This window comes from Plecotus auritus, assembly GCF_963455305.1.
Source record: "Plecotus auritus genome assembly, chromosome: 7".
Lineage (NCBI taxonomy): Eukaryota > Metazoa > Chordata > Mammalia > Chiroptera > Vespertilionidae > Plecotus > Plecotus auritus.
The window spans coordinates 39,010,001-39,027,672 of record NC_137774.1 but is presented as its reverse complement, the minus strand read 5'-3'; the positions used below and the strand labels follow the sequence as shown (position 1 = coordinate 39,027,672).

The 17,672-nt window shown below is 55.2% G+C and overlaps 1 protein-coding gene across 1 annotated transcript in view; it reads right to left on the bottom strand.

Moving 5' to 3' along the window:
- The window catches only part of LOC308252560 (phosphofurin acidic cluster sorting protein 2-like), a gene marked incomplete at both ends in the record, with an annotated part of 58,230 nt that extends 41,578 nt beyond the window's left edge, over positions 1 to 16,652 (bottom strand). The window contains 7 exon segments of the mRNA XM_080677355.1: positions 567 to 693; positions 1,145 to 1,262; positions 1,453 to 1,566; positions 5,098 to 5,216; positions 6,659 to 6,796; positions 14,934 to 15,068; positions 16,632 to 16,652. Of these exon segments, the coding sequence (XP_080533481.1) occupies positions 567 to 693; positions 1,145 to 1,262; positions 1,453 to 1,566; positions 5,098 to 5,216; positions 6,659 to 6,796; positions 14,934 to 15,068; positions 16,632 to 16,652 (772 nt within the window).
- Between the last annotated feature and the right edge of the window lie 1,020 nt (positions 16,653 to 17,672).

Genomic DNA, 17,672 nt, shown 5'->3' with positions numbered 1-17,672 from the left:
CCACTGCCTGCAGGACAGAGCCCAAATCCTCACCAGGGGCAGCCCTGGCCCTGTCCCCTAACCATGGTTTCCTGTCTCACCTGTCCCCTAGTACCCTGGCCCTGTCCCCTAACTACTGACTCCTCTCTCACCTGTCCCGTCACCATTGTGAACTCCAGCCCCCCTGATTCACGTGTGGTTCCAGATCACGGCCTCTCATGTGCTGTTCCCTCCACCTGCAATGCTCTCCCCACCTGGTACCCTTGCATTTTGAGGACCATCGCTGTGATGGGGGGCCCTGAGTCGGAGATGGGGAGGAGCGAGAGGTCCGTGGAAAGAACCTCGGCTTTCGACTCACACAGTCCCAACTCCCCTCTGAGCTCGGTTCCCGTGAGTAACGAGAGGACAAGAACAGGCCCTGAAGGCTGATGTACAGACACAGTGAGGGAGCAGAGCTCAAGGCCTCACACTGGGGTTGGACCGAGACTGGCCAGTTACAGACACCTGGGGCTGGCGCCCCACAAACAGTGCTCAGGGCACAGCCCCCGCCCTGGCTGCGTGGTGCACACCACATGGTGAACACCGACCTGTCGGACTCCGGCTCATGATGATGGGGGTGGTGGCCGCCCCCAGGCTGGGGCTCTCGCTGCTTGGGGACGAGCTGTAGACAAACACCTCCTGCTTGAAGGGCGAGGTTGTGGACGGCTGGCTGCTCTGGGGAGAGAGGCCGGGTGAGCGAGGTGGGCCCACCCTCAGCTGACCTGGGCAGCCCCTGCCTCCCACTGCCCACTTGGACACGCTCTTTCCTCCTGCTGCCTCCAGCCCTGGCTCCCCTCCAGCCCTGGCTCCCCTCCATCCCCAGGCAGTGCCCCTGACCACACCCATGCAGCGCTGAGCCCTCTCCTCTCCAGCCAAGAACTCCACGGCAGGGACACGCTCAGCCTGACCTCTGACCCTCTGCTGCTGCTGCTCCTCTGTCACCCCAGGGAGACCCTAAACCACCGCTGCCAGAGGGTGGAGATGGCTGGGTGGGCCACCTCTTGTTTCCATACTCCCCGCTCTCCCCGGAGCCTGGAGGGGGCTCTGCCCACAGGAGCTGTTTTAACACACAGAGCAGTGGGCCCAGGTGCCTCCCCGCTGCCCAGGTTGGCCAGGCCGCACCTACCCCACTGTCACACTCCTCCATGGCCTCGCCCTCCCCGTCCGTGCTGCTGAAGCTGCTGGTGCTGGAGGAGGAACGGGAGATGTTGGCCCGGCCGTTCTCCTTCAACTTCATGAAGGGCCTGCAGGGGGGCGGGAAGGCGGCCCTGGTCACACGTGGGAGCCGAGGGCAGGGCAGGCCCCGCAGAGACTGAGTGGCTCCCCGTGGCCCTGCCTGCTGGCTTGTGCATTCCAGGGGGTCCCCAAAGCGGGAGATGCCAGAGCAGAGGCCTATTCCAGGTCCCGCGGGGCTAGAGCCAGCTTCACTCTTACTTCTCCTTGCTGGGGCAGATCTCCGGAGAGCTGGGGTTGGACGAGGTCTCAGACTTTACCTCCTGAGAAGAGTGCCCACCGTCCACAGTCTTGGGGTTGCTGGATGCACTGTCACTGAGGAGGTGAGGATGAAGAGGGGTGAGCTGGTTCCCAACTCCCACCTCACTCCAGGCCCGAGACTGCACCATGGGGTCCTGTGGGGTCACAGCATCCCCGACAGAGCACAGCCTCCGGGCCATCTATCCCACCATGCCCCCATCAGACAACGGGATTTTCTGCTTTGCCGGGGTCCCTCCCCTGCAGGCTCCTGGGTGAGAGTCCAGAGCTACCAGGCAGGAGTCCCGGCTTGAGGCCACCGAGCCCAAGTCCATCCCAGCTGGCAGAGCTCTGGGTCAAGGGCTGGCCACAGAGGGAATGGAGTGAGGTCTGGGACATCCACCATCACAGCCAGCACACACGCACCCCTCGGGGCCCCGGCAGGGCCACGGCTGCAGAACGCCAGGGGACACCCTTCACACAGACTACAAAATGGCTCCCCGGATACGTGTGCTGAGTGCTGGGAAGGGCTTCTGGGTAAACAGGCTACTCCCAGCCAGGGCCAAGGGTTTCCTTCTGCAGTTTAACAAAGGCCACAAACACTGCCCATCAGTTGCTCAGTGTCCACTGTTGGGGCCCTGTCCCTAATGTACTTTTATTTTCATGACAGCTTCATGGACATACAATCCACATACAACTCACTCATTTAAATTGTGCAATTCAATGGTTTTTAGTATATTCACAACCATGACTACCATCTAATTTTAGAACATTTAGAACATGTGAGAAACCCCAGACTCACTCACAACCACTCCCATTCCTCCCTCCCCCCAGCCCCTGACAGAATCTACTTCCTGTCCCTATGGATTTGCCTATTCTGGACATTGCATGTGAATGGAGCCATACAATACAGTGTGGTCTTTTTGTGAATGGCTTCTTTCACTCAGCTAGTGTTTTAAAGGCTCATCTATGTTGTAGCATGTGTCCATCATACTTCACTCCTTTTTATTGCAAAGTAATACTTCACTTTTTGGGAGGGCATGTGGATCGTTTCCGCTTGGGGCTACTATGACAATGCTGCCACGGACATCCGTGTGCTGGTGCTTATGCAGACACGTGTGTTCTTTCCCTTGGGTGTGCATCTGGCAGGGAATTGCTGGGCCTTGTGGCAACTCCACGGTTAACCCTCTGAGGAGCTGCCAGGCCGTGGTCCAAAGCAGCCTCACCAGTTCACATTCCCACCAGCCATGCACCAGGTTCCAATTTCCCTACGTCCTTGCCAACACTTCCATCTTGTCTTCTGTATTAACCATCCTGGAGGCATGAGGTGCCCCGATGTACTTCTAACGAGGTCACCAGGGACCTCCTCACTGTCCACCCCACCAGGGGCTGGGGTCACTGTGCTCTGCTCGGCTGCCACTGCAGGCCTCTCTCCTGCAAGGTCTCCTGCCCTAGCTTCCGAGGGCCCCCCCTCCCCAGGCTCTCTTCCTCCTCGCTCCCCTTCCTTCCCTGTCATTTTCACTGGCTCTGCCTCCTTTCTCCACTTGCCCTTAAGTGCTGGTGTTCCCCAGGCATTCTCCACACCCTCTTGGGTGAGCATATTCATTGATTCATCTTAAGCACCACCTCCTCCCACCTCCCAGTGACTCCCACCTCTCCTTCAGTCACCAAATCTCTCCCAAGCTCAAGACCAGCAATTCTGAGCACTCAGAGCCCTGGGTCTCCCTACTGAGTGGGCCACAAGGACTCACTCACACACACAGCTTCCAAACAGAGCTCTGCATCCTCCTCCATCACCGCCCTCGTCCTGCGTGCCCACGCCCGGGGCTGGCACCACCGCCAGGGCTACAGGAAGGCACTTGTACACGTGGAGGTCAACCTGCCTGCCTCCCTTTCCTTCGTGAGACTGTAAGCTCCTGGAGGGCAGGTTTGTGTCTTTGGAGCTCCTGTCTGAGCTCTGAGCCCCCACACACCAGGCACTCGAGGGATGCTGCTTGCCGAATTCAACACCAGGTGGGCTCACTGACTAAAGGATCAGAAAGACAATTAGCAAGAACGGGGTAAGTAGGATATGAGAGCTGTTGAGCTGTGTGAGTTCTTTACATATTTTGGAAATTAACCCCTTCTCAGATGTTCATTGGATAATATGTTCTCCCATACAGTGGGCTCCCCTTCCTTTGGTGGGTGGATTCTTTTGCTGTGCAGAAGCTTTTCAGTTTCAGGTAGTCCCCTCTGTTTACTTTTCCCTTTGCTTTATGCTAAGCAAAATAAGCCAGTCAGAGAGAGGCAACTATCACATGATCTCACTTACACGTGGGATCTAATGAACAGAATAAACTGACGAACAAACAGACATGGAAACATGGAACAGACTGAGAGATCTCAGAGGGAGTGGGCGGGGCGGGAGAGATTAACCAAAGGACCTATAGGCATATTTGCACAGCCATGGACACAGCCAGCAGTGCGGTGAAGGCCTGGGAGGGGTAGGAGCAGGGTGGAGGGAGCAAAGCGGGGAGAAATGGGGGACATCTGTAATAAACAATAAAAATAAATTCTAAAAAAAGGAAGGAAGGAAGGAAGGAAGGAAGGAAGGAAGGAAGGAAAGAAGGAAGGAAGGGAGGGAGGAAGGAAAGGAGAAAGGAAGGAAGGAATAAAGGAAGGAAGAAAAAAAGAAGGAAAGAAGGAAGGAAGGAAGGAAGGAAGGAAGGAAGGAAGGAAGGAAGGAAAGAAGGAAGGGAGGGAGGGAGAGAGGGAGGGAGGAAGGAAAGAAGGAAGGAAGGAAACAAACTCTGGAAGTCCAAAGGCATGTTCCACGAACTCTGCTGTCAGAATCAGGGGAGGCTTCCATAAAGGGACATGTGAGTGAGCTTTGGAAAAGGAAGCACAGAAAGAAACGACTCTGAGCCGCATTTCCAGCTGGGGCCAAACTGCGAGACCCATTCACATTGTCGGGTGCAGGGACCTCAAAGCTGCCCGAGTGGACGAAGCACTGAATGAGTGACGGGGGACGTGGGGGACGAAGCACTGAATGAGTGACGGGGGATATTGGGGGACGAAGCACTGAATGAGTGACGGGGGATATTGGGGGACGAAGCACTGAATGAGTGACGGGGGACATCGGGGACGAAGCACTGAATGAGTGACGGGGGACATCGGGGACGAAGCACTGAATGAGTGACGGGGGATGTGGGGGACGAAGCACTGACTGAGTGACGGGGGATGTGGGGGACAAAGCACTGACTGAGTGACGGGGGACGTGGGGGACGAAGCACTGAATGAGTGACGGGGGATATTGGGGGACGAAGCACTGAATGAGTGATGGGGGACGTGGGGGACGAAGCACTGAATGAGTGACGGGGGATATTGGGGGACGAAACACTGACTGAGTGACGGGGGACATGGGGGACAATGCACTGAATGAGTGACGGGGGACATGGGGGACAAGCACTGAATGAGTGACGGGGGATATTGGGGGACGAAGCACTGACTGAGTGACGGGGGACGTGGGGGCCTGACGTGGGGACCAGGGTTAGACGGAAACCATCGCTCGAAGCTGAAGCTGCGGGCAGCCCTCCCGAGGGAGCCCACCCACGCCACGTGGACACTCACCACCTTGTCCGGCTGTCCCCTTGGCCTTCAGAGCCCGTGTGCAGACGGGGGAAGAGCCCCGACCGCCGCTTGATGGGGCTCCGCGACTGGTTCTTCGCAGTTGCCGCCGCCACCGGAGGCTGCCAATGTGACCACCAAAATGAGCGCTCACTCCCCAAACCCAGGTCTCCTTCCCTTCACCCCCTTCCCGGTCTACAAAGAGCCTGTGCACCACCTCCCACCCCCACAGCTGGTCTGGGAGATCCCCAGAAACACAGCAGGTAATCGTTAGAACAGAATTCTTGGAGGAACATGGGGTCAGGGCCACCCTAAGGAGAACCCCAGGTACTGAGAGGACGGGATGACTGAGTGGGTCACAGACTGGGAACCACAAAGCTGAGAGAGTCCTGGGAGTGCCCTGGTTCAACTCCTCGCTTTACCAAGGAAGTCCTGGAGAAGTCGAGGGGCGAGGGAATTTGGTCAAGGTCACGTAGCAAATCCGTGGCAGGACAAGCATGCGGTCCACACGCACCCACAGGCAGAGAGAGCCTGCCAAGCATGTGGCTCTGCTTCTGCCACGTGTGGGGGACGACGGACGGAGGGTGGCAGAATGAGAAGGGGGAGATGGGAGCCCGCCAGGCCTCTAAGCCAGGCAGGCCCCAGTGTTTGCCATTCACACGCGGTGCAGCCTTGGGCAAGTGGAAGAATTCTCTGGGCCCCAGTCTCACCCACAGATTGGAGATAATTGCCCGGCCCTGCTCCCTTCACAGACCCGCTGGGAGGAACAGGATAATAGCTATGAAAACACTATTTGGTAAATCAAATGCATTACACACGATCGTTTACAATGCCAATTGTCAGTATCGTGGTGGGTATGTTCTGCTATTACAAAAAAGAACAAGAAAACCCCAACGTGCACAAACACAAAGCCACTTTGCTTTATAAAAGGAGGGACGCTGGTCCCCTCACCTGGCCAGCTCCTGGTGCAAGCTGACCAGACCCAAAACCGGGACCGGCCGGGCTCTCTTTTCTTAGAACTGTACACACAGCGATTAAGAGCAGAGACTTAGGATCTGGGCGACCTAAACGCGAATCCCAGTTCTTCGGCGTAGCTGGGTGACCTCCAGCAAGTTACCTAACCCCTCGGGGCCTCCCCTTCCTCAGATGTGCAATGGAGAGCACTCAGCACCTCCCTCAGACAGCTGTCACAGGGACCCATGAGTTACTTAGCTCAGTGCCTGGTGCACCGCAAGCAGGGGGCAGCTGCGTGTCATTAGGAATAACAAAGGGAGGGCCCTCTCACAGTCCCAGGGCCCAGGACCACTGCGCAGGGCTGGTCCTGAGGAGGCCCAAGTGTCAAGGAAACTCCGAGAGCAGGACAACAGGTGCGCTCCGGTCTGGGCCAGCCCCAAGTGCTGCCTGGCTGGAGGCTCTCACTTCAAGGGGAGGGGTCGCCCCTGGGCAGCCTCAGTCTCCCTCCCCATCATTCAGCTCGCCCTGCTGATCACCTGGCCCAAACCTGGGTGAACACACCCCTGCCCCCACCAAGGCCTGGGGGACCCCAGGGCCCGCAGACACTCACCGAGAAGGTGGTCTTGGTGACCTCCACACTGTTGTGGGAGATGCCCCCGCTGAGGCTGCCGGGGAGGCCCCCGCCGTGCGGCTTCTTCTGGCTGGTCACCATGGTCTCCATGGAGTGGCTGCGCACACGGATGGCCCTCTGTGGGGACAGCAGGTGAGGGAGGCCTGAGAGTTGGAGCCAGGCCTCTCCAGATGACCCCGCTGCCTCAGTGGGATCTGCAGACACACTCCAGGCTCTCCTCGCTCCTCTCTCTCTCTCTCGCTCTCTCTTTCTCTCTCCCTCTCTCTCGGCGGCCCACATGCTAATCACTACAGTCTGCAGAGGACTTTCAGAGGCTCTGGGCACGTGGCACTCTGCAGGCAGAGGTGAGGGAGGACACTGGACAGAGGAGTCTGAGGGGTCAGTGCCCCAGATGCCCTGCAAGGTGGACAAAGGTTGTTACCGGGAAGGAAAGTGAGGCTTGGAGAGCTTACCAAGCCTGAGCTTCCTCATCTGCAAGTCAGGAATGACATGGTCCAAGCAGCAGAAAACTAAGCATTCTCCTATATTTAAATACCGGGTATCCATTCTGCGTCACCCCAAAGTGTGCCTGCTACAACTTGGTGTATGTTCGCAGTTGGTGCACTGTGGCCAGAGCACTTCCGGGTCCGTACACTGAGCCACACCACACCCGCAGCGGCTAGAGATGAGCCCGCAGCTGGTGCGGCTGCCGACACAGCATACACACTCTCAGACTCCAGGCTTTCGGCCTCAGAGGGCCTGGAGCTTCTCAGGCCGCGTGGAGCCCTGTGGCCACTTAGGGCCACCAAAGAACGAAGGGCCCATCTGTACACATCGCAGTGTCCAGGAGGGGACAACCAGGACAGTCACTGGTCCCGGTGCCTGCAAGGATGAGAACAGTTAAAATGAAGATTGCTGCGCCCACAGCAGGGAGAGGGCGGGGAGGTGCCGGCTGCTCTCGGACTGCTCGGCAGAGCTCTGCCGGCCACCTGTGTTGCTCTGGAACCTGACCCAAGGTTAGAGTGAGGCAGACAGATCCCACCTGGACCCGAGGGAGGATTTCCTGACACGGGAAGTCCTAGAGGCTTCCACCCACCATGTGGACGATGCTCCCTGGTTCTGAAGGCCTTCAAAGACGACAGGAGTTCTAGGGAGGGAAGTTTCTCTCCAGGATCCCCCAAACCCCACATCGTTTCCCTTTGACCAGTCATTCAGTCCCTCGATAATGCGGCCAGGTAGCCACACATACAAAGCTCTTAGCAGAGCACCCGGCACATACTAAGTACCCAATCAATGTGGCTGCTCTTCTTGTTAATAGCAAGCATTTGTCACGTGCTACCTGTGTGCCCAGCACTGCAGAAACTGGGAGAATTGTAGGAGGGGAGTCAAAGACGTAGGAGAGACGGCCCCTGCCTCCAAGGAGTGTACAGTCAGCAGGGAAACAAAACATCCCTAAACTTAGGGCAATGGAAAAGGCCCAGAGCCACTGTGTTAACCAGCTGTCCAGGTCCCCACGGCCTCAGAGCCACATGCAAAGACTCACGGATGCAGACATTACCAGTTGCTCACATACAAGTGCCATCCCCCCATGTTCCTTGCTGGCAGAGCCACAGTCTGGCCCAATGTCCCCACTTCCTCCACAGGACAAATGAGTAAATCATGACCCTCTCAGGCAGTCACATCATCCAAACCCTTGCCAGTGGGACATGAGGGGACGTCACTGTGGGCTTCGAGGAAAGATCTCCTCTGATTCCCAAAAGAGATGTGACACCTCTGCACCTAGGACCGCAGCAGCCACCATGGGCTGTGAGGGGTCAAGCCTACGGGCGAAGCTAACAAGATGGGGACGGCAGAGGGGCAAGGGGATGGAACCTGCCTGCCACTGACTACGCGGAGCCATGAGCCACCTGGGCCTTCTGGTTAAGTGAGCTAGTGGATCTTCCTCATTGCGTGAGTCAGCTGAGGCGGGGAGTTCTCGGAAACCTCAGCTTCAAAAAACTGATGCAGAAGGACAAAGGTGGGACACTGCCCCCATCCTCACCTGGTTCACACCCCGCGTGAACCCCATGTGTCTGTTTACACGCTCCACGTGTCCACCTACATGGAACGGATGCCCTTCCCTCCCTTGAAGCATTGAGTCTACAGAAAGGTCGTCCCAAGAAAGCAGCAGGAATGCTGCACCCACCCCAAATCGCAGGTCCCCCGGGAGCTCTCCCCAATGTCAGGAATTTGCCAAGCTCAGGAATGGCCGAGGACCGCACACTGCCTGCCTTTCAATCCTGGGAAGGAAGCTGACTCAGGAAGGAGGGCCGTTTGCAAAGATGATGGTCCTAGAGGCGAGCTCCCCTTGAACGAGGCAGGGAGCCCACCAGCCGTGGATCCCTGATGGCATTCATCTGGCCTGGCCTGTCTGAGCCGAAGATGCCCCCTCGAGGGACTTCAACTCTCTCTCTTTCTAGACCACAGAAGAGCGTCACCTAGCAACATGGATAAACAGCCAGCACCTTCTCTTCATTCCACCACCCAAAGATCAGTCAGACGTGTGCCCTTGGGAAAACTGAAGGCAGGGAAGGCGTGGCACCACTCGGAGGTGTCCTTGGATAAACAGTTTCCTTAAATGAGTCACGTGCTCCATCAACTCAACCTCATTCCATTCTGTTGGTGCCTCGTGTGTGCCGCCACCACCATCGTCATCAACTGTGATATGTCAATGAATCATTTATGTTCGGATGCTTTCTCACTGTCTCTCTGCAGAGGAGATTAAATGAGCCCTGCGTGACGGCAGCTGATCCACTGAGCTTCACACACGTGATCTTATTGCATCCTTCCAGCTCTGAGATGCAGAGAAGACAGACACAGAGAAAAGGTCCTGAAACGCAAAGGACTGCCGAGGGAGGTCACACCAAAGGTAAGAGATGGAACCAGGACCCTGGGTTGCAGATGAAAGGGTCCCAAAAACCAGCCCAGCTTGAACATATAATTCAACTGGTTGATGGACTGAGGGTGATTAGAAACCAAGTGATTTCGGCCTCCTTGACATTAGGGAGGACTCGTGTCCTCAAAAGCCGTGCTGCTGCTGAGTCAGTGAGGTAAGTCTGAGGACACAGTGGCTGGCAGGGAACTCCAGGGATGTGCGGGGCTTGACTCCTGGTTTCCCCCGGCACTTGGTATGTGAGCCTCTCTGAGACAGTCTTCTCCCCTGTATAGCGTGGTGATGGTCCCCACGTGAGCATGACACGATGGATGACCAATCCCTGGCATGACACCTGCTTACTCAAGGTCATCTCTCCTCCCCACTCTTAGGGATGGGAAAAGAGGTGATGGCTACCTTGAAACCCTACAATGATGCTCCATTTGGACAAAATCACGCAGTGGCATGGTCTAAAGAATGTCACATGTCAATCTGAGGTAGAGCTGGACACACTAGCCTTTTCAAATCGGTCAGAAGAGTCAGGTACAGGGCGAAGAAGAGGACAGAGGGCGGTGATGTGGACAGAGAGAGGCAGGAGAGAAGAGGACAGGCCCATGAAGACTTTGCCGGGGCATCAGGAGGTCTCCAGGGACAACCTGGCCCCTCTCCCACTCAGGCCCTGCACATCCAGGCCACAGTTCATGTCCTCTCCACTTGCACCTTCCCAGGGATGGGCTGCTCACTGCCTTCGTGGGCGAACACCCTGGCCTTTGAAAAGATCTTCTGCACACCACGCTGAAATCTTACCATTTCCAGATGTTGGCGCCATGGACTAGTCTTTTCCATACTTCACACAACTATCCCGATCTGTCCTCAGAAGCTCTCCTCCAAGCTCATCACCTCTGGTTCTGTCCCCCACCCTGAGTCACCGCAGTTTCCCAGCCCTCAGCACACCTTGGGGGGAGTGAGAAAAGAGGGGTGGAGTCACTCCCGCATGTCTGCGTGTGTCACACCAGCTAGTGTCACAGAGAGAGCCCGTCTCCTCCGGGCCTACCCAAACCCCACTTCTTTACAAATGGGTTTTGTGAGCTGTTTCAATCTAACAAATTCAACTTGGGGGACCTAATGCACAAGGATAACACTAAGGGAAACGCATGCTTATCTGTACCAAGTAAGCAACAGAGGCAGGGCCGACGGAGAGAAAGATGCTAATTTCTTGCCAGCTGTGATGACGCCCTAATCAGAAGAATCTGAGGTCCAAAACAGGTTCTTCTGCCCCTTTGGCAGCACAAATAAAGGAGGAAGGCTGATGGGAGTAGGAAATATCCCTCCATGTCTCCTTTCAGTCAGACCAGAGCTCCAATCCATGAGCTGCCCCAGCCAGGGAGGGCACTTTGCCAGAGTTACTTGCAGAGTGGCACTCTGGCCACTAGGGGTCAGAGCAGACCAGTGCCTCGGCTGCCAGCCCCTCACAGGTGGAGAGACATTCACCCAATACTCCTGCTCTCCTTTGTCCCAGTTCTGGGGTTGGTGGTGACACTCTCCTCCAGCCCTCAGGGCCCCCTTCTGCATGAGGTCATCAGAGGGTTGGGCTAGCTCAGGGTTTCTCAAAATGTGGCTCCCACGTGCCTTGTGTACATATGTTGATACATCAAGTAGCATCCCTTTGCCTTTCCATTTTATTAGAGACCAACAGAAACTTCAACAGCGGGCAGTGGCTGAGCATGGCATTTGAGAACAACAGTTCAGAGATCAATATTTTTCAAATGTGAGTAATACCCAGCTGCTTGAAAAAGAAAACTATTCTGGGTGGAGGAGGGCGATGGGGGAAGGAATGCGGGACATCTGTAACACTGTCAACAATAACTAATGTATATGTTTTTCAAATAAAACTATTCTTGCAAGACTCCAAGACTATGTCCATACACCCCCAGCACCGGTGGCGCCGGCTGCACTGGCCCCTGCCTACTTACTTTTGTCTTTCGATGGTGAGTCTCACTGCCAAAGTTTAATCTCGACTGGAAATGCATTTTTTATATCATCCGCTATGTAAAAATGCAAAATGTGTAAATGTTTGTAGAACTGGAGGATTCCTGAGAATATCCCCAAGCTTCTCAGAAGCAGGTCTAGGCGTCCATGAACTAACTGTTCTGTTTCTCATGGAAGAAACACTAAGCCGACAGCCAGTGAACTGAAGCCAGACGTGGAGAGGAGAAGAGCTACTCTAAGTGGTGTGAGGAGCCAGGAGCACAGCCTGGGGCAGCGACGGGTCTGCTTCTAGGCAGAGGGACAAAGGGTCCCTGGGCTGTAGGGGAGGGGGAACAGCCACAGAGGCAGGGATGGGTGACTGGGGTCGCTGTGAGCCCTGGGACTTCTCGATTATGTTTCTGTGTATCTGTGTGAGGAGACCTGTGACAGCAAGGAGACAGCAGGAACTTCTCCTCCTGGAACTGTTTCATGCACCACTCTTGCAAGGACTTCGTGGCAGTCCAGACAGAACGCCAAGAGGAATGCCAATGATTCTGACACCACAGCACCGTCCAAGGTGCCTGGGAAGAAATAGCGAAACTAAAGACAGTTTCCTGAGCTGGGGCAGACCACAGCCTGGGACACCCACCGAAGGCAGTGATGGAACGCATAGGGCAAAGAGCTAGTGCCCCGACGGGAGGAGGAAACAAAGCTACTCATATCCGGCAGAGCTGGGAAGGTGTGCTTTGGGCGACTGACCGTGACGGCCCCTCCCTCACCCCACAGTGCCTCTCGGACATGGGCATGGAAGCAGAAGGTAGAAGGGACTGTCCTCAGTCCACAGTTGGAAGGAGTTAGGGTTGAAGAGAAAACTTCCCTGGATTACTGGATCAGAGACAAGGAATGGGCAAGGCCTGAAGATCTCCCTCCCCGTAGTCAAGCCACTGGAGTCGGCCCAGAGGCAGGGGACTGGGAAATGGCCTCGCGTCACTGTCCTTTAGACCCACAACCTGAGGTCGCTGCCGGGCCGTTTTATCCGCTGGGCACCGTGGGCATGGTGTCCATGGCCTGCAGGAGTTGACAGGTTACAGAAATATTTGAAAACTGAAAAAACTATTGTTAACTCCAAAAGGCAGAGAGAAACCTGCAAAACGGAAAGCAGCAAATCACTAGATGTCTGCAGTCAGCCACAGCTCGAGTCATGAATAAATTACATCTGCTATGGAGCCGGGAGCATTTGACATGCTTACCAGGATGTGGGCGGAGCCCACGGAGGTGTTCCTAGTTACCTGGTCTCCCATTCACCCCTCCCTCTGCCCGGCTAGCTGCCCTGGCTCCCTCTCCTCCCCCCTCCTCATCTCCCCCATCCCCCTTTCCTCTGAATCTCCATTTCTCCCGTTTCACCCTGGCCGCCACTGTCCATCAGGGCTGAGACAGATGTCCCAGGAATCTCCCACCAGCCTGGACATGCAGTTCGGCTCCTGCCTGCACCCGCGTGAGGAATCTCGGCAGCTGGCCCTTGGGGCCAGCAGGCCCTGCCCTGTGCTCTGTGCCACTGCCTGGCAGGGGGGCAGACCCCAGGCTTGCCGGGGCCAGGCTAGTGGGTGGAATCTTAATTGAGTTGGGACCCAGAGGCGGTGTCATGTGGCAATTGGGAACACACGCTTCGGAATCTGCCAGACACAGCTTCGATTCCCGAATCTGTTGGGTGACTTGGGACAAATTATTCCGTTTCTTCGGGTCTCCGTTTCCTCATATGCAAAATTACACTCCTAAATATTGAAACTGAGTAAAAGTGATTCTACCCATAATCCCAGCCTCACACAGGGCATAGGGAGCAGCCATGAGAGTTTAGCAAGGGTGGGCAAACTTTTTGACTCGAGGGCCACAATGGGTTCTTAAACTGGACCGGAGGGCCAGAACAAAAGCATGGATGGAGTGTTTGTGTGAACTAATATAAATTCAAAGTAAAGGAGCGGAGGGGAGAGCAAGAGAACCGGATAGAACAGCCGGATCCGGCCCGCGGGCCGTAGTTTGCCCACGGCTGGTTTAGAGGGATGATGGGTGTTAAGCTTTCACTTTACAGGGCAATGCTAACAGCGCACACGTTCACCGGGCATTGACTGTATTCCGGGCCATGCAACCTCTTCGGACTATTTCCATGAATTCTCCCAACAATGCCAAGACACAGGTCCCGTTGATCATCCCTGTGTTGTTAATGTAGCACAGAGACTTGAAAGACTGTGCCCAGGATCACACAGCTGGGATTCTAATACAGGCAGGTCCAACCCCAACCCCACACACTGTCCCCAAAACGGTAGCTTTATAAATCCTTCTGCCACGGGCAATCAACAGAACATTGACTAAGAACCAGAAAACCTGGGTTTGAAACAAGGCTTTACCTCTGAGCGGGTGTGAGGTTTTTTTTGTGGGTTTTTTAAAATATGTTTTTATTGATTTCAGAGAGGAAGGGAGAGGGAGAAAGAGATAGAAATATCAATGATGAGAGAGAATCATCGATAGGCTGCCTCCTGCATGACCCCTACTGGGGATCGAGCCCACAAACTGGGCATGTGCCCTCCGGACCAGGAATCGAACCATGACCTCCTGGTTCATGGGTCAACACTCAGCCACTGAGCCATGCCGGCCGGGCAGTGGGTGTAGGTTTGAGCAGTCCTGTGGCCTCTCATCCTGTCCCCTGTGTGGGACTGGAAATATCAAGACCCGTGCTAACCGGAAAGGGTAACAGCCAGGCTCAGATCAGATGCTGGACGTCAGTGCTGTGTGGACCAGCAAGCGCTTGGCAAACACATGACAACGGATCTTCTTTATGCCAGGCCAGCGAAGTGGCTGTCCCAGATCCACTTGAATACTCCCAGGGACAGGGAGCTCGCTACTTATTTTAGCAGCTCATTCTGGCTAGAAAGTCCTTCCCTTTGCAAAGTCCACAGGGACTTGCCTCTAACTCCATCACACTGGCCCTGGCCAGGTCCTCGGTGCCCTGCCAGCTGAAGAAATCCTTGCGGAACCCCACACCAGCTGCTGAAGACAGCGACGACCTGTGTCCTTGCTCCTGTCATTCTGCCCTGGGCGCCTGACCACAGAAGGAGGCAGGTGGGAGCAGGAGTGTTCTTGGTTTGCACTGGCTTCTCCCCTGCTAACTCTTCCCCCAGCCCCAGACTCCGGGCCAGCAGGAGAGGATCCAGGTCAAGACACTCACACTCACACTTCCTGATGCCCCTGTCCTCTGCCAACCCCTGCAGTGCCCCTGCTGGTCCTGCCACATCTGGCTGGCACTGGGCTCTGGGGTCAGGATCATGTGGATCTTGGACCTCTTCCCTTGTTTGTCCCGACCCTCCCGGCCACAGCAATCGGCAGCCGCCCTTGTGCCCGTACCTTGAAGGACTCCAGGAATCCCCCGTGGCCCCCATTCTCAAACTTGTACTCTTCAGGGCCAAGTCCCAGCATGGCCTGTGTGTGGGCATGGAGCTCATCATGAAGGTTGTCCAAGAGGGCAGCCCTCGTCCGGTCCTGGGAGGGAGGAGGGTGGAGTTTGTGGAGCAGGCACTGAGAGCAGAGGGGGCTCCAGATGCCTGGATGAGGACTGCTCTTGGGGCCAAGTGCATCTTGGTGATGGTGTGGACCTCAGGCCAGGCTGGGCTCCACGCTCACAAATGTCGCAATTGACACTACAGCTCAATGCCCAGCCCTCTGCTCTCTTCCCTCTGCCCCTTCTCGGTGGGCCGCCCCACCCTCCCAGCTCTACCTGACTCCTGGCCCGGCCCAGATCTCTACCCCAAGCTCCACATCCATATACCACTGCCCACTGCTCCTCTCCATCCAGATGTTCCTCCAGAGCCATCCATACAACCTCCAGGGGGCGCCATGCACCCAGATCGGGACTGGCCCTTTCAGTAACCCAGCCTGTGCAGGCACCTCCAGATCAGCAGTCCCTAGCACAGCTACCTCCCACAGGTGGGGGTGTCTCCGTGGTGCCAGCAGGCCAGTCAGCACTCACCTGTATACACAGGGCCACCTCCAGACATGCTTCTGTTGCTTCAGGAGCCCCCCTCCTTGAGATCCCATCATCCCGGTGGGTCACTCCTACCTCCTACCACAGTCTCCTACTAACCCCCCAATCAGGCCACAATCTTTAGGGACAAATAGGCAACTGTCTCCAAAATCTTCTTCTGTTCCACCTGCAGGAAACTCGGTACTTGTCCATGAGGTTGCCTCCTCCACCTCCTACTCTCACCATTTCATTAGCACCTCAGTGCTAAGACCATCACCTCCCTCCACTTCAGGGACATCCTGTCCTCACCATACTCCGCAGCTTGTCATCATTTAGGACATGTCTGACTTCTCCCCGCCTATGCCTCACTCTCCCCTTACTATTGTCCATTCCCTTCCCCTTCTCATTCCACCCGCTCTCAAACTCAGGAACATCTGCTTCCCCTCTCTCCTCCTCACCAGGACTGCTCAGGAACTATCATGCCTGGAACCATCATGCCAGGGCTCCCAGAGCTGGTGTCTGACTTGCTCTCTGCTCAGCCATCCCTGTTCCTGTCCTGGGAACCAACCTCCTGATGATCCCAGTAATTGCAACCCCACCCCCACATCCCTGACTGTATCCTGTCTCAATTCTGTTTTTCTAATTCTTCACTCTGCCTGAAATGTCTCTCAATGCCTGGCTTACCTGGTTAACATCCTATATCTCCACAGACTAGAAATGGCAAGTTCTCTTAGGGACTCTCTTTGGAAGTGGACACACAATACTTCTCCATAGAGAAATGTCCTCTTCCTGTCACCCTAAGCCCACTTGTGCTATGGGAACCACATGGCATCATTGTCCTCATATATCTGTATTCCAATGAGAATGGTGATGGAAAAGACTTTACCATCACTGGTCTCTAGTACTTAGCAGTTCCAGCACACAGGACTTACTCTAAAACCATTTTTTGTTAAAATGTATTTGTTCAAATTCTGGTCCATCCCATCTACTGTTACCAGCAATACTAAATGTAAAAAGGCCCATGGCCTCTAAGGTAGACCTAGCAGCCTCCCTTTACTTCTCCAGCCTTTGTTTAATCTCACAATGCTTCCCTCAATTGCCATGGTGCATGAAAAAGCAGGATACAGTGGGTAGACAAATCCTTATTCATCTTCTGATTTGCTTTAGGAATCCCATCCTAAGGAGCCTTGTGTGATCCCCAGACGGGCTCGTGTTCTCAATGCTTGTGATACCAGGTCAACCCTAGGACTCATCACACCCCACTAGAATTTCCTTAATATCCCTGTCAGCCCAGAGAGGTGCTCACCTTGAGGGCATGGACTGTGTGCCTGGTCCAAAGCTTATTCCCATTTGTCCTGAGACATTGCAGCTTTTTGCAGGGCAAGGAGCCTAAAAGGGTGTTAGTGCCATCTCTACAGGGTGGTTTGGAGCACTGAAGAGGATTGGTGTAAAGGGAGAAGCCAGGCTGTCTCCACAACCTTGTTCAGCCTTGGGGCGTGAGAAAGAATTGCCTCTGGGATCTGGTGAGATGCAAGAGCCTCAGGAAAAAGCTCAGCTGAACCAGAGCTCAGGGGCTGAGGGCGGAGAGAGGCTCTGACCCCAGAAGAGATTTGGAAGCGGTGCCTGTGGAGGAGATGAGTGTGGACACCGGGCCCTGGGACATTCCCTGTCCCCTCTTCAGTGCTATGGGCCAACAGAGGAGATGCTCAGAATGCTGTTCATTGCAAGTGGAGCAGGGTGGAGTTTCTGTCCAGGTGCAGGTGGCAGTCCGTGTTCAGGAACTGCTTGCTGCTGGTTAAACCCTACAGCATTCTGCAACGTCGACGCCAGGGGGCACTAAGACCATATTTTGCCCATGTACTGGTGGGAGATGAAGTCAAACAAAATGTGGGTTCCCAGGGGCAGCCCTGACATAAAGGGTCCCTGCCCCAATGCTCATCAGTCAATTTCCCCCAAAGTCCCATTGTCCTGGGCCTCAAGAACATCACATTTGTAGAGCAGATGCTTCCTGAGAGACTAATTATTCCCAACCTATAAGTCATAGTAACACGCTGGAGGCCCAGAAGAAACAGACTTGCTCAAGGCTCTGAAGGTTTATAAAGTTAAATTTTATAGAATCTAAA